The 17,025-nt window shown below is 44.5% G+C and overlaps 1 protein-coding gene across 1 annotated transcript; it reads left to right on the forward strand.

Moving 5' to 3' along the window:
- The first annotated feature begins 718 nt into the window (after nt 1-718).
- satb1a (SATB homeobox 1a) lies at nt 719-14,801 on the forward strand. The gene is made up of 11 exons (XM_078290343.1): nt 719-769; nt 1,198-1,451; nt 2,313-2,489; nt 2,667-2,793; nt 3,730-3,853; nt 5,186-5,297; nt 5,444-5,973; nt 7,874-8,071; nt 8,989-9,144; nt 11,494-11,694; nt 12,738-14,801. The coding sequence occupies exons 2-11, from the start codon at nt 1,235-1,237 to the stop codon at nt 13,662-13,664; spliced, it is 2,769 nt and encodes a 922-aa protein (XP_078146469.1). The 5' UTR covers nt 719-769; nt 1,198-1,234; the 3' UTR covers nt 13,665-14,801.
- The last annotated feature ends 2,224 nt before the right edge of the window (nt 14,802-17,025 follow it).

Here is a 17,025-nt window from a genome sequence, read left to right on the forward strand (position 1 = left end):
ACCAACAACTGCTGTCCCGGAGTCAGTGATGTAGCCTAATATATGATAGGAAATCTACAGTATGGAGGCTCCAGCCGTGTATTGTTCTCCCTCCAGCTTGATCCACAGTAGCAGCATGTCCCGGTGCTCTGGATGGGAGGTCGCTCTGAACTTGCGCTAAGGCCAATTTATCGTTACAACGGAGAGCGCGGCGCAGCCGGTGAATGGGGCAACAAGAGAGGATGGGGGCAAAACTACTACGAAGGTGAATACGAGATAACGTCGATGTTGAATAGACGACAGTCGTAAGTGAAAGGGCGCATCTTAGCTTACTGATACAGTTGGACACATCGCGACGGCGAGAGAAACCGGTCTGATCCTCAACTGGAGATAAATGAAAGGCTAAACAGCAACCATAACATGTGGATGCACCCGATGTCTGCTGGAATGGGGTAGTTGATGATAACAGCACCGACATGCACGCTGTGCCGCCTGAAACAGGTTGGTTTCGCCTTGATCAAACTTCGCCAAAAACGGACGTGGGACGATCTGCGCGCATTTAAGTCCTGAAGAGGAACTGAATCGCTGTCTGTTAACGGCGCGCCTGGAAAGGACAGCAGGTTTATTATGGGAAACAGCGCTGCAGCATTCACTGGACTTCTCCTGTACGTTTTTCCTAATCGACGCATCTTTGTGAAGGTCATCTCCTAATTCTGACCCGGATATCCTGCAGATTGGAGTCGCACACAAACACTGAGCACTCTGTGTGTGTGTGTGTGTGTGTGTGTGTGTGTCACAAATTTGCTTTTTTTTCTTCCATTTTCTTGTTAGGCACAGAACCCTACTTAAGTGATGTTAACTTTCATTTTTCTTTCACACTCTCTTGACACTCAGTATCAATATTTTAATTTCTGTCAACAAATTTTAGAAGTATGGATGCTATTATGAAAAATAACTATAGTAATTCTGTAATAAATTCTAGTGGGATAATACAAATATCATAGTAAAATGTATACTTAAACTATAGGACTATAAAATCTCCTAGGAATGTAATAGGGGATGAAAAATACCAGAAAGTATGATGATGTCACTTTAAACTCACTACTGACTACCATAGACACTCTGTAAGTTGTAGGAAGATTACAGTGATTTTTCATTAGGGTGCACAGTCTTTTCCCCAGCGTCACTCTGTCCCATTTATTTCTCTTTCATGCTCAGGTGTGTGTGACCTGAGGTGTTGGTGTGAGACCCCCAGATGGACGCCCTGTGCAACGGAGCCAAGCTGCCGGAGGGCAGTGATCCCACGGCGGACGCCTGGCCCCCTCCTACCAAGCTGGCCCGGCTAGAGCAGAACGGAGCGGGACCCTCAGCCCAGGACAGGAGCAGGCAGGGGAGTCCGGGGGCCAAACCCCCCGGCCTGGCCCTCAAACCCACTGCACTGAGGCCACAGGGCAAGAGCTGGCACAAGAGAGGTAAGAGGGGCGTTGGGGGACAGATGCACAAAGAGGAGGCAGTAGGTTCTTGTTTGTAAAAGATTGTTTTTTGTTTGTTGGACTGTGTGTGTGTGTGTGTGTGTGTGTGTGTGTGTGCGGGGGGGTGTATGTGTGTGGGGGGGGTGTAGACACATTCTTGTGAACACAATAACTCAGGGGCAATACATGATAGAACTTCATACACCACAGGTTTACACCACAGGTTTCCCCTATAGACTGGATGATCTGATTCAATTTTGGAGCATCTTGCTGCATACATTTACATATTAATGAGGAAAAACTGATTTTCTCAAAACTACTATAACTCCGTCATGCTTTAAGATACAGAGTTCATATTTATATCACCCATGTTTTACGCAAAGACAACTACAGTATGTTGACATAGAAATATTTGCTAATTATTGCATTAATTAGCTTAATTAATGACCTCATCAGCATAACTGGTTTTGTTACATATATATATGGTGATTATGGTGGGACATTAGGAAGCTCAGTGCCTCTTGTTTTTTTGTTGTTTCTAGTATCAAAAGCAAATCAAAAGCAGAAACTTGAATTGCATTCATTTGCATTGAGAAAACAACGTGTGTATGTGAAAGAAAACAATTTTATTGATTTGGTAATGACATTGACCATTATGTTATAAGTTGACCAAATACCTGGCTATTGCTCAGCTAAGACTTGCTTTTGTCTGGGACAACCCTACTGCAACTGAATAATTCTATTGTGTCACATTGACTCTGCTTTCCCACTACACTCTTACTGTGTGTGCGACGCCCTACGACACCATTTGGACGGTGTTGTGTGCTTGTGCTTGATGGTGCTGTGTGTCCGTCACCCCAGGGAGCCTGCTGCCAGTGTTCTGCGTGGTGGAGCACAGGGAGAGCCTGGTGGAGGGGGAGAGGAGGGAGGAGCACGCTGAGTTTGTGCTGGTCAGGAGAGACCTGCTGTTCAACCAGCTGATCGAGATGGCCCTGCTGACACTGGGCTACTCACACAGCTCCGCCGCACAGGCCAAAGGTATGACACACACACACACACACACACACACACACACACATTTACATCACAGAGAGAGCTGAGGACACAAGGAAATTCGTACTTACGCGCTCTCACATCCGTGTGTGTTTGTGTGGGTGTGTTTGTGTGTGTGTGTGTGTGTGTGTGTGTGTGTGTGTGTGTGTGTGTTGTGTTCAGGTCTGATCCAGGTGGGCAGGTGGAACCCCGTCCCTCTGTCCTGTGTCACAGATGCCCCTGATGCCACAGTGGCTGACATGCTGCAGGACGTCCACCATGTTACCACCCTGAAGATACAGCTGCAGAGGTAGGGGGCAGACCTTACATCTATAAATGTATCTGTCTAAATTGCAGAGGGATGCCATGGTGGCACAGTAGCACTGTCGCCTCACAGTAAAAAGATCCTGGTTTCATAAGGGTGCTCCAGTTTCCTCCCACATCCCAAACACATGCAATTGAGGTGGATTGTGGACTTTAAATTGCCCAAAGGTGTCAGTGTGACTGGCGATCTGTCCGGGGTGTTTCCCTGCTGTTCACCCAAAGTATGTGAGGAAAGTTTCAGTTGGGCTCATGGGCCAAATTTGATCTATACAAATTATTTTTTGGTCTTCCAGCAGTCTCCAGAGAGTGATAAAATCTTCTATTTGGACTATTTTGATGCTGATTAGATTTAACCATTAGACCATAAAAGCCATTTTCTACTTGCTACATTTTTTGGCCTGTGGCCCACAAGGTCTGTCACATTTTAAGAGTTGGGCATCTGTTTTTAAAAGCTGGGGCATTCCTTATAGGCTATAGTCTCTCTGGTTTATGGTTCAATCATTCCCATCAACAAAAATCAAATGATAACACAGTGTTTTTTTATTGTAAGTAATACAAATGTTTGTTTGTGTTTCCTCTGGATGTTCTGGTTCCTCCAGTCCAAAGACATGCAAGTCAGGTGGATTGGAGACTCTAAATTACCCATAGGTGTGAATGTGATTGTGAGTGATTGTCTGTCTATCTGTGTTTGCCCTGTGATGGACTTGCGACCTGTCCAGGGTGTTTCCCTGCCTTTCGCCCAATGCATGCTGGGATAGGCTCCAGTCCCACCGTGACCCTGAATAGGAACAAGCAGACAAAGAAAATGAATGAATGAATAAATTTAGAAGGATATCCACCTCCTGATCTGAAAGAAATGAAAATGCTACGATCCAAAGTGTGTTTTTAGTGTCATTTTTAAAGCCACCTGCTCTCTGCCTAGCTGTCCCAAGCTGGAGGACTTGCCAGCAGAACAGTGGAGTCACTCCACAGTGAGGAACGCTCTGAAGGAGCTCCTCAAGGACATGAACCAGAGCTCCCTGGCCAAGGAGTGCCCTCTGTCCCAGGTACAGCACACACACACACACACACACACACACACACAGGGCTGTGCTGCACAGAGCATGCATGCAGCCAAGATGAACAGAAATAGGCCTGAAGTTTAGAGTGTGTAGATAACGTGCTTGTCCTTCCAAGTCCTATGCATGTGTGTGTGTGTGTGTGTGTGTGTGTGTGTGCACGCTTACCTTGGCGTGTGAGAGTGAGTAAGCGTGTGGTCCAAAATCTAGACAGGAAGTCCAGATGCTGAGGAAGATAAGGTGTGGGGGCAGAGAGCGAGAGAGAGAAATAGATAAAGAGAGATGGCTATCTCTTAAAGAGCCCCGCTGCCTCGACTGCTGCTGCCTATCTCAGTCTCGCTGCTCTGTACTTCTAACCTGTCTGTCTGTCAGCCTATCTCTCCGTCTGACTCTCAGTCTATCTGTCCATCACTTCCCCTCCTTGGTATTTCAGCTTTAGTGTGTTTTTTCCGGATCTCGGGTGATGCAGCAGTATTTCACATCCAAGTCTAGCTTTAAGGTCCAATTCTTGTGTGTTTTATGAATGCATACAGACACACACAGCAGGCGCGCCATATACACACACACGCACGCAGTTGTACAAATAATTCTATATAAATCATGCAGTATTTGGTGACGGCTCTCTCGATGAATATTTATAATAATCAACATAGTCTATCTGTTATTTTGCCTGGGGGTGCGTAGGACATCTACAGTTTGATAAAGAGAAATCGCTCACTATCTCTGTCTTCAGACCCTTTCCTTTTCTGCTGTGTTAAGATCTGATACCAGCCCGTCTCCCCTCCCCCATCTCTCCCTCTCTCTCTCTCTCTCTCTCTCTCTCTCTCTCTCTCTCTCTCTCTCTCTCTCTCTCTCTCTCTCTCTCTCTTCCCCTCTCTTGTTTGCGAGAAGGAGATTAAAATAAATATGAGAAGATGAAAGGTGTAATCAGATGTAAAGATTGCACAGGATGGTCTTAGGGGAAAAACTGTGTATCTGTGTGTGAGTGCGTGTGTGTGTGTGTGTGTGCATGTGTGTGCGTGTGTGTGTGTGTGTGTGTGTGAGAGAGAGAGAGAGAGAGAGAGAGAGAGAGACATGACTACTCTCTGACGACCTCTAGTCTTTTGTTTGATTACTCACACACACACACACACACACCCCACATGTACACACTGACACACTCATCTGTCTTTATTATCCTATTTACCTGGGGGTCTTTTTAATAACACAGATCTGAGTTCATTAATATCAGATGTGTGAACAGCTGAGACACCCAGGCAGCCCAGAGCAGCCACTTGGAGAATGTAATGAATTTCTATTGTCTTCTCCCCTCTGTTTCAGAGTATGATCTCCTCTATTGTAAACAGCACTTACTATGCAAACGTCTCGGCTGCAAAGTGTCACGAGTTCGGTCGATGGTACAAGCACTTCAAGAAGACCAAATGCTTCCAGGGTGAGGGATTTCAATCAAGCCTGTAAACGATGGGCGTGGCTTGGTAGATAAGCCTTAATATCCGCTCCGTTTATAATTCTTTATATGTGTCTTTGTTTTCCTTTTCCTCTCCCCTCCCCTCTCTCCTCAACATACCTCCCGTAAAGAGATTGACAGTTTCTCTGACCAGTCAGCTCACATTACCATCACCCAGCAGCCAATCCCAGGTAGCACAGCGGAGCCGAGCCTTCTCTTCCCTCACGGAGGCGTAGCCAACGTTTGCGGGCGTTCCCCCCTTGCTCTCCGCCCGTCCGGCCTGGTGGCCGCGCCCCTCAGCCCGCAATTGGTCAGCCAGCAGCTGGTGATGGCCCAGTTTCTCAACCAGCAGTATGCCGTGAGCCGCATGCTAGCCGGCCAGGGCCTCTCACCCTCCCAGCAGCAGTATCTCAACCACCCCCCCGTAGGGAGGGCTCCCCCCGTGGTGCTTCCCAAGGGCCCCGACCCCCAGGCCCCGCAGCAGGCCCAGTGCGGCCCAGGGGGAGGCCCCGCCGCCGGGCCGCAAAACCAGACGTCGGCCGGGTCGTCCGGAGGGCCGTCGGACGTGTCCTGCGATATCTACCAGTGTGTGAGGGAGGAGCTGAAGAGAGCGGGCATCTCCCAGGCCATCTTCGCCCGGGTGGCCTTCAACAGGACCCAGGTACGGGAGAGAGGGGGTGAGGGGGGAGCAGGAGGGGGTAGAGAGTGATAGATGGTGTATTGGGGATGGCAGTCTGAACCAGAGGGGTTAAAATTCATAAGAGGAGGCAACTGTTCACTGGTGATTATCTTCTGGAAGTGTTTCCTGGTGTGGCGGTAGTAGGTAAGTGTCTGTTCTGTGAATGTTTGATGGTTGGCACATCGGCGTGGCCTTTGCCGCAGTGCCCCCTCCCCCCTGTGCATGTGTGTACGTATGTGTGTGTGTGTATGTGTTTGTGTGCGTGCGTGTGTGCCGGTGCCAGCTCTCTGCAGCACGAAGCCGGTGCCAGCACTGAAGCAGCTGCTGGGCCAACTAATCACATCCCCTTGGAGAGATGCTGTCTCCCTCTCTACCTCTTCCTCTATCTCACTGTCCCTCCATCTTGCCACCTTTCCCTCTGGCAGCCCTTTCATCCGTTTAATCTCTCCCTCTCGCTGAGCATCCATCTTTTATTTTTTCTTAAATCTCTCCCTCTCTCTGTCCGTCCGTCTCCCTCGTTTCCCCATCCAAATCTCCCTCTGCCATCGCCTCTTACACTAAAATGCAACCGTATCTGCGTCCATCATCGCACATACACCACCAAGCCTACAGAAATGGGGCTCAGAGGACAGGCTTAGCCCATTGTTATTATTATTATTACCGTCATTATCATTTTCATCATAATAAGCAGAGCCAGTTATTATCCACCCCCACGTTTCCACACTGCCAAGACCAAGGTACTCTGGTGCCAGCCGTACCAGTTGGGCACGATGCCAAGATGCCAGCTAGAAGTGAGGGAGGCATTTGTCAATTGGTGATGCACGTTAAGTCTCCATCTATTTGGAAGGAGGGGTTTGGTGGGTGGATCCATAGACTTATAATGATCCATGATTTGAATAAGAATGTTCCTCTCAATGCCAGCGTGGAATCAGTATTTAGTCAGAAAGGACGTCCTAAAACCTCCATGTGATGTGTGTAGGCCTTCCTGCGTAGACAGACACACCCAGAATAATGCTGTCTCTACCGGCAACTAGTGTGCTTTAATAGCAGCGCTCCAGATGTTAATCTATTGTTGTCTCTAGCTGTTAAATGGTAACCTGTGGGGACTTGTCCAGGTGTCTGTTTGAATGGGATCCAGTGTTGGCTGTGAGGAGCTTTTGCCTAATGCTGCCAGGCATATTCGAAACATTAGATTTGTCATCTGTACATGAAAGCAGGTGGGAAAATCCAAGATGTTTGATGTGAAATGTATCGTGGTATCCCCTGTATGTGTGATGTTCAAGGTGTCAAGCGCCACGCTCAGCTAAATCAGTCAGCGTTGGAAAGATTGTCTGGTACTGACAACCTGCCACTGCACCATTTCAAAGGTTTCATTATCAATTTCAAGGCATCAAAAGATATGAATATTAACTTCAAAACAGCGTACACACCATCTACTCATCACATTGTGGGTTTGAATCAGGCTTGTGAAATTCTTCAGTCAGTATTTCAACACACAGATGGTTCTAACCTCAAAAGAATAGCTACATTAAGACTACCTGTAATAGTGACCCATGCTTTATTCACACCAAAAATCATTTTCTAAGAGTAGCAGTCATGTTTTTCAAATGGTGGATATCTCATTTTGGAATGAAACTTCATTTTATTCTTGTCATTCACCGGTGTATCTTATCTAAAATGCTCACAATAGTATCTGTCTCTTCAATTCATATAATAATATATGGCCACAATAATAATGGCCTACTGGTCTTCACTAGTTGATGACCGATTATGTTCAGAAATGTATTTAATCATGGGAAAATTGTATTGAGAAAAGCACATACAAATGTGCGTTTATATGTGTGTGTGTGTGTGTGTGTGTGTGTGTGTGTGTGTGTACCAGGGCCTGCTGTCAGAGATCCTGCGGAAGGAGGAGGACCCTAAGCATGCCTCCCAGTCTCTGCTGGTCAACCTGCGGGCCATGCACAGCTTCCTGCTGCTGCCTGAGGCCGAGAGGGAGCGCATCTACCAGGAGGAGAAGGAGAGAAGCCTGACGGGATTCACACCCTGCAGCAGCAACACGCCGCCCAGGCCCACGCAGGTCGGAAGAGAGTCTTACTTACTTACTGTTATGAGTCTAAAGTATGGGTTTTTCCATTTTCTACTTCTAAGTAGAAGTGCTTTCACTTTAACTTTTGTTTGAGTAGAAGTGAAATTACAGGGGTAAAAATCTACTTAAATGAAAGTAAAATGTAGCTGATTTAAAATGTATGATTAAAGTTGCTGAGTTACTTAAAAAACAGAATGTTATATGATCTTTCCCACACAATGTAAAATTGGTGAAAGGACAGAGTTATTTTAAATAAAATAAATATTATTTTAAAAATAAATCAAATGCATAAGTAAAGTAAAGCGTGAACCAAAACCATTTAGGGATCTGTTAGTGGTGGTTTCTGTATAGACAATCTTACTTTCACCATCATACTGTACTTTCACAACTGTAAATCTAAAGGTTTGGATCTGTTGCTTTTCACTGACTTTCCTTTACCTTGTTTCCCTTACTCATCATGAAGATGCTTAGGGAGAGCCCACAAAATGTATACTCCGTAATGGATGCGATGTCAAATGTAGCAATGTCAAAACATAGTAAAGTAAAAGTAAAATTACTGATTTCAAAAAGTACAAGTGCAGAAAAAAGCTGCCCAGAGTAACAAGAGTAAATAGAATTTGTTCCTTGTACTCTTGTGTTTTTCTGATGCTGCAGTCCAGGAAAGATGAGGTAAACTGTGTCAAGGCAGAAGATTGGCCCTCCCGGCTTCCCCTAGCCATCTCTTCAGTGAGTCTCTCCTATTCTCTTTCTCATCACGTCCTCCCTCCGCTATTCTGGATTCCTCCCACCTTGTCCATCGGTCCGTTACTTTGTGTGTTTACTGTAACTCCTCTTTCAATTCAGCTGCTTTGTCCGTCTCTCTCTCTCTCTCTCTCTCTCTCTCTCTCTCTCTCTCTCTCTCTCTCTAGGCGAGACTGTCCCCAGTTACGGGAGACAGGGGGTTGCGGACAGACAGCTGCGTTCTCAACATCAGCGCTTCTATCTACGAGGAGATTCAGCACGAGATGAAGAGAGCCAAGGTGTCTCAGGCCATGTTCGCTAAGGTGGCCGCCTCCAAGAGTCAGGTACCTACACACACACACACACACATTTTCCCCCAATTGTTCCTATTGCTTTATTGTTCCAATCGGTCCATGATGAATCCATTAATACAGCTCCTCAGTGAAAGCAGGGACAGTAAGTGTGTGTGGAGGAAAGCCCAGATAATCAACCAGCAGCTGTACTCTACAGAGGACTATCATCAGTGCATCAGACTGCTATTGTGTCCTAAATTACCGGTTTAATAGTCGCCATACACAAACACATGCACAGGCGCACACACACATACACACACGCATATACACACATAGACATATACACCACTTATTTGTGTACAAAAGGCACATAGACATGCATGTACGTACAAACACACACACGCACATACACACACAGAGATGATTTGAGTGTTTATTGTTCTCATTTTTATGGCAGCGCCATAAGCTTGTTATTGCCTTTTGTTTTGAGGATAATTTCCCTTCATGGAATGGGGGGATTTCAGCTGTCTCATTTTCTCTTCCTCTCTTGTATAACTCCCATAACCCCTTTCTTTCTCGCTCTCTGTCTTTCTTTCTTTCTTTCTTTCTTTCTTTCTTTCTTTCTTTCTTTTTCTTTCTTTCTTTCTGTCTTTCTGTCTTTCTTTCTTTCTCTCTCTCTCTCTCTCTCTCTCTCTCTCTCTCTCTCGCCCTCTTTTCTCTATAACTTCCCCCTCTCTCTACTCATCATAAGGATGTTTAGGGGTCATTCAGCGGTCATGCCAGCACAGACAGGTGGTCCAAAACCCCCGAGGTTCTTTTTGTTTTTCTCTCTCTTCACTGGCCTTCCATTTTACCTCACTTCCTCTGTGTTCTCTCTCTCTCTCTCTCTCTCTCTCTCTCTCTCTCTCTCTCTCTCTCTCTCTCTCTCTCTCTGTATTACCCCCTCAGTAACTGTGCACGGCTGTTTGGCAGGCAGAACCATGTTGGATCTCTCTGTTCTATCTGCACTGTGCATCTGGATGGCATTGTGTACTAGAGCTGGGCTACAGCCAGGTGTGTGTGTGTGTGTGTGTGTGTGTGTGTGTGTGTGTGTGTGTGTGCGTGTGTGCGTGCGTGCATGCGTGCGTGCGTGCGTACGTGCGTGTGTGTGCCTGCCTGCTTGCACACATGCTTATGCTCCAGTTCATGAATCCGAAACTAGCTTGGCTTTACGTTCCTCAATCTGCCACTCACAAGTTTCTCCCCTACTGATGCAGAAAGTATTCTAGCTAATAAGAAAATCCCACTGTGATCTTTGGGCTTTGCTATGAGTGTATTTTTTCCTTCTTCTAAAAGGAGATTGGGCAATCTGCCCTTCACCACTTATTTGTTTTTTTCTGTTGGTATATTTTGGGGTTAGACAGGAAATAGACAGGGAGTTTTACAGCATGGACTGGATTTGAATGAATTTACCTATATTCACCATGGGAAGGTTAACTGCGGACGCAGCGCCCTGCTTCACACTCATAATCACACACTTTCACACCTGGGAGCTTCCCAGTACAACCACAGTCTTCTAATGTTTCTCCACTAGAACAACTGGGGAATCAATTGACAGTCATTGTTGAAGGAAGGGAGCGTGTTTTTAGTTTTCACTTTTTCCCCAGTTTGTTTCAGGATTCAAACCCATGACTTTCTGGTTACTATCTCCATTTTTATTACATTCCATTATTTAATACTTCTAGTTAGAGACTAGAAGTATTAGAGGAAGGATAGGAGTGTGTTTATGGTATGTGGGACAATATCTCAAGAGCAATATATGAGAGAAACTTCATACTTGCACTACAGGTTCCCCCTATAGAGTATATGATCTGATTAGATTTTGGAGCACCTTGCCGCATAAATTTACATAATAATGAGGAAAAACTGATTTCTTGAATATGCTATAATTCCTTAATGCCTTAATATTCAGAGTGCATATTAATACCGCCCATGTGTTGTGTGAAGACATGTGTTGACATAGAAATATTTGCTAATTAATGCATTCATTTGCTTAATTAATGACCTAATTAGCATAACTGGTTATGTTTAATATATCAGGGTGATTATTATGGCGGGACATTAGGTAGTTTAAGTGCCTTTTGCTGTAATACATTATTATTGATCACCGAATTGAGATTCTCTTTTCGCTTTCTCCTGTACAGGGAGGTCAGAGCACAGGGTCAGATACAGAACAGCAGCAATACTGGAGCTCACTGTGATTCAGTGTCTGGCTCAAGGACACTTCAGGAGGGTGGATGTTGGCTGACATGGGGGCTTGACCTCCTCCGGTTGAAGGACAGACTCTCTCGATCTCGATAACGCCTTATAAAAGAGGGTTAGTTGGTGAGTTCCTGACAGTTTTGCGTGTGTCTTCTGCAGGGTTGGCTGTGTGAGCTGCTGCGCTGGAAGGAGGATCCGAGCCCAGAGAACCGCACCCTGTGGGAGAACCTGTGTATGATCCGCCGGTTCCTCAGCCTGGCCCAGACCGAACGGGACGCCATCTACGAACAGGAGAGCAGCAACACGGCACAGCAGCACTGCACTGACAGACTCATGCTGCTCAGCAACGACAGTGCGCTGGTGAGGCTGGATGAAAAACAAACACACACGTTCATGGACTCACATGTGCACACACACACATACACACATTGCAATCCTGCCATGTAAAATGGGACTTTAATATACAGTGAGTAAATGTCCAACCTATGTCAAGTTCATGAAAGCTTTTACAATTGCTGTTCTGAAGACCCAGAATCTGGTAGCTCTTTCCCGGGAAAAATCCTCTGGTGCACGAAGTGATGTGTTTTAGGTTTCCAGCAGCAGCAACAGCGGTTTGTTTGGAGTAAATAGAAGAACTGGCAGTTAGCATGAGCAGCGATAGCCACCATGTCTTTATAGACAAAGAAACAGAAACTTCATCAACAGAAAATCCAAGGAAAAGATGTCACAGTAGATTTAAAATAGATCATTAGATGCATGACTGTTTATCACCAAAGATGTTTCCAAAATTAAAAAAAATCTGGATCTCACAGATTATTACTTCAAACAAGAATCACTGGATGTTGATTCGTTATTAAATTGTAGCACAGTTAATACATGTGGAAAAAAAAAGTTCTTTATCCCATTGTTTGCTTGTTTTTTTCCCTGTGAATACACATGCAAGCAGTTTATGTCTGGGAAACTCATCTGTGGAGACTGGATGGATGGATGCCTGTCTGTGCGGCTCACAGCAATAGCAGCATCTTCTTCATAGTGATTCATAGTAATTTCAGAAGCTATTATGCAAAGAAATCAAAGAAATCTAATAATCTAATCTAACCCCTATTAATATACTGACATGGTTGATTCTGACATTATTATAAAAAAGAATACATCTTCTTGCAGATAACACTTCAAAAAGAAATCATGATTAGGACATCAAGAATGGCAGATTCATTCAGTACACTTCCCATTCCACTGATACCAAACCATGAGATGACTTGACTTAGAATAGAATAGCTCAGAGCCCGCTCTATTCTGCAATACAATACTGAATACTGAATTATGTCAATTCTCAACTTCCACATCGGCTTCTTACTTGGTACTTGAATAACTCTCTCACTCTCTTGCTCTCTCACTCTCAGTACCAACACCACTCTCCGTTGCCGCAGCAACACCAACTTCAACCTCCGACCCCTCAGGCCCATCAACCCTCGCAGCCCGAGGCAGGACCTCACCTGTCTCCACGGCAACCGTGCGCAGCATCTCCAGCTGAGTGCGAGGCGGGGGGCTGGGGACACCTGAGAGTACGGCTGCGGGGCAGAGGGAGTAGCAGTGAGAGAGGGGAGAGTAAGGACTGGGTGGACGGGGGGAGAGGGGACTGGGGCAGTTTGGGCAGGGACTGGGGTTGTACTGGCAGGGCGAGGGACAAGGGTGTGGAAAACAATGAGCGGGCGAGGGACGAGGGTGTGGGCGATAAAGTCACTGATGTGGTCAACAGAGACGGCTGGGAGAAGGACAGGCTCTCCACCAAGTGGCCCGGCCTTAAAGATGAAGACCGAGCCAGGGTTGTGGTCCACGTGGAGGCAGATAATGAGATGGGGGGCAGGGATGAGGTCAGAGGTGAGGGGTTGAGGGTGTCCCGCGAGGCTCTGGGGATCCTGCAGAGCTTCATCCAGGACGTGGGTCTCAACCCGGACGAGGAGGCGGTCCACACCCTGTCGGCTCAGCTGGGCCTGCCCGAACGCACCATCCTCAGCTTCTTCCACAGCCAGGACCACGGACAAGTCATGAGTCAAGACTGCAGCCAGCATCAGCACCGTAACCACAGCCAGCACCACCATCAGAGCCACAATCACAGCCGAGACGAGCCAAACCTGGCCCAGGCAGACAGAACTGCTGAGGGACGGGAGGAGGGCCGCACGGAGGAGGGTGATTCACATCGAAAGGCCGAGACAGAGGAGGCAGAAATGGAGAGAAAAGAAGGAAGTGAGATAACTATTTTGAAAGAGTCGGACGTAGGCACTCAAACCGTTCCCGTTATGAAGGAGGAGCAAGAGAGCTATATCTAACACAAATCCATCCAGTGACATAACATAGATGAGCCATATGTTCCCTATGAGCCACTGAGGTGCTTTGCTTCTCTGAACTCAGCTCAACTCTGTTACATACCAGTACTGACTCACCATGTTTTGATACTGGTATCCTATAGGTGTGTGTCTCAAAAGATTATGGACAGACTAAAAGCTGACTAATTATATCTGTTTATACCATGGAGTGGGAAGATACTCACTGAATTTTTTCACTGAATTTGTTATACGGCCAGTATAACCAGAGACCTACAGTATGAAGTAGCTCCACCCAAACTGCTTCACAGTTTAAAGTTAATATACTGGCTATATCATATCAAACCTAATACGTTTAACCATAGCAAATTTGATTTGAAAACTGTGCTGTGATTTGAGGATCCTTAATGCACTTGGACAGAAGATAACTGTGACTATAAGAAACTATAACATTATTTCACATGGTTTCTGTGTTGATATGTGTCTGGATGAATGGGGCCCAGATCAGATTGCATATCCTTGTTTATAAAGAGAAATTTTAGTTGGTTGAATATCTGATTTTAGAGAAATGTTCATGCCAGAAATGCCTTGTAGAAAGTGGCACTGCCAATCTGTTTTTTTTTTCTATGATCATAATATCTCCATTGTTGTTTATTTTTACTATGCTTCATGAGTGCTTAGTGTTTTGAATCTGTTTTTGTCGTAGTCATGAAAAGTTCAGATGATCGTTTCCTTCAGGAATCTCGCTGTTATTTCTTACATTGTCCTTGACCATGTTTGTCGCATTGCTGTATCAACGATCAAGTTTCCTGTTTCTGTTTTGGATGAAATGTGTATTATGAAAAAAAACCCCATAATAGCTTCATACGCTACATAGAGAGATCGTTTCCAAAATGGCATATCCTCCATCAGAAATAATTGATGCCTGCTCTTATAAAATGACTGTTGAGACAAAAGTAAAGCACATTATGGGTCACTATTAAGGCCCTGAGTCATCTTTACTGACAGAAACATCATGTTTTTAAGAATATAATCCTTTTGAAATATTGATGGATGAATTTGAGATAGTGACATTTTTCCAAAATTGATATATAATGTTTTAGAATGAACCCCTTCATATATATTACAGGGAAACCAGAGCAATTTTTTTACTGCAATCAGTTACCAACGTGATAAACGGTATATAAAAGGATATCCAAAATGTCTCTACTGTAAATGGGTCCATTCTTGTTTCTTTGTCTTCCCTTTGTTCATAATATCAACTTTTGTTAATGGTTATTAAAAAGAAATAATTTTCTCCTGATCACATAATCATTCATATATTTCAATTGATGCATGAATTTGTAAATCTGTCAAAAAAAAAAAAAAAATAGCTACAAGTTTTATGTTTACGAGCAGGCTATTTATCTCCTGGCTGCAGGATTTTGCTGATTCCTCATCATAGCAGAGAGGGACAAAACAAAGATGAAGGATTATGAGCTGATTGGAAGGTTTGCTTTGACACTTAGTAAACATTCCCATTTTGCTGTGTACACACACTGTGCTTTGTGGAACCGAGTACACATTGATCAATGTGTCCTCATGAAAGAAAGATTGTGGACAAGAAATAACAAATATAAGACAAGAAATATAAGACCGGGGCTCAGCGACCTTTTAAAAAACACATTTAACCTATCAAACAATTAAAATAAATTATAATGCTTTTGATTTTTATAAATTTCACTACTGTATTTTTTCCACATACAATCTCTGTAATGAATAAACATGTTCATGTGTTTTGAGTGCAGAGCTGGACTGATTACGTTCAACTTCACTTAATCTCTTTATTTCAGCTATTGACAAGACAGAAAAATATGGTGGGCAAAGACATCTAATGGATCCCTTTCATCAGATAGTTGGTTGCCACATTTCTCACCAAACCTTGATGCATTATCATATTTCCCTTAAAGAAACCCACATTTAAAATGCGATAGAATCTGTGGGAGCATGCAGGGAGATAGCTGGCAGGCCGCCATGCCATTTCTGCTTCCTGAATGATATATCAAGACGGTTGTTCTCTTCCTCTAAACTGCAACCAGGTGCTGAGTGGCATGATACCACCAGATAAGATTTTCATGCTGAATATATGTGTAGAGTCAGGATGTTGTAGCAAAGAACTTGGGGAGGTCTGTGAGGTTTATCAGCGCAAACAGACTCAAGGAAGCAAGTGGGGCAGTGTGAGAAAGAGATGCAGCTTATTTATCACATCATTATGACAAAAAGACCCATAAAAGATTTAACGAATGGGTCCCAGGTCCGCTATCAGTGTTACAGTGTTAGTCCTGATGATTTATTCTGATATGGTTAGGCCGACGTCGGTGAATTGGTGTCATTGTTTCCAGTCATTAGACAATATTCTTCTGTGCTGATCACCCTCTGTACCAGTGGATCTGTGTCTCTCTACGATCACATGCCTCTCAATGCTGCCAGTGTTTTCTATTTTCTGCCTCTTTTCTTTCTTCTTTCGGTTTCTTCGTCTGTTTCCATCTCTGTTTGTTTCTTTCTCTCTCTCGCCCTTCTCTCTCTCTCTCTCTCTCTCTCTCATATCTCCCTTCACTGACTTTGCACTCTTCCTGAGCTGGTGCAACGTTCAAGCCCCATTTGGTCAGAATAGCTTTATGGAGTAATTCAATAAAGCCATGCTCTTTTCTGTCATCTGTTTCCATGACGATATCTCCGTCAGGGCCAATGAGAGGCCATGGAAGCCTCATCATCACTAATATTAGCTATAATAATAATGATAATGGTGCTCTTGAAATGCCATGCTTGTGATGATGATGATGATGATGATGATGATGATGATGATGATGATGGTAATGATGATGATGATTATCATTGCTTTTTTGTTGTGCCCCCCCCTCCCACTCAACTATTTTGGGTCATTAATGCTATTTAATGTCCCCTCCCCTAGGGACTCCTGCTTTTTTTCCCATCATGACCTTCACAGTTTAAACTATGCATATCATCAACACTGTTACAAATCACCTGCCAGCTGCATTTGTTGTCCTTGTTTCAGTCTGTTTTTGCCTTTTGTTGTCTGTGAAGCATTTTGTGACAAAGCTGTTTGTTAAAAGCGCTCTATAGATAAACCTCCTTCAGATTGTCTTAATCAACACCGATCTTGTAGAGCCCCTTCAATCTTTTTGCTTCTTTATGATGTGTGTCTTTTCTCTATAGGTATCTGACTCATAAGGTCCAGTGGTCCAACACAAACTTGTGTTCTATCAATTCAAATATACAATAAGAATAAATTCTTTATAAAGTCAGTAGACTCTGTTCAGCGTTCCCTGTCCTTTCTCTTTATTTCATTTTCTTTCTTTCTTTCTTT

The sequence above is a fragment of the Centroberyx gerrardi genome, chromosome 19 (assembly GCF_048128805.1).
Source record: "Centroberyx gerrardi isolate f3 chromosome 19, fCenGer3.hap1.cur.20231027, whole genome shotgun sequence".
Taxonomy (NCBI): domain Eukaryota; kingdom Metazoa; phylum Chordata; class Actinopteri; order Beryciformes; family Berycidae; genus Centroberyx; species Centroberyx gerrardi.

What these genes read in the sequence shown, in the direction of transcription:
- satb1a (XM_078290343.1), top strand. Translation starts at nt 1,235, where the DNA reads ATGGACGCCCTGTGCAACGGAGCCAAGCTGCCGGAGGGCAGTGATCCC. An exon ending in CTCCGCCGCACAGGCCAAAG is followed by an intron (nt 2,490 to 2,666) that starts GTATGACACACA and finishes TGTTGTGTTCAG; the next exon opens with GTCTGATCCAGGTGGGCAGG. An exon ending in TGGCCTTCAACAGGACCCAG is followed by an intron (nt 5,974 to 7,873) that starts GTACGGGAGAGA and finishes TGTGTGTACCAG; the next exon opens with GGCCTGCTGTCAGAGATCCT.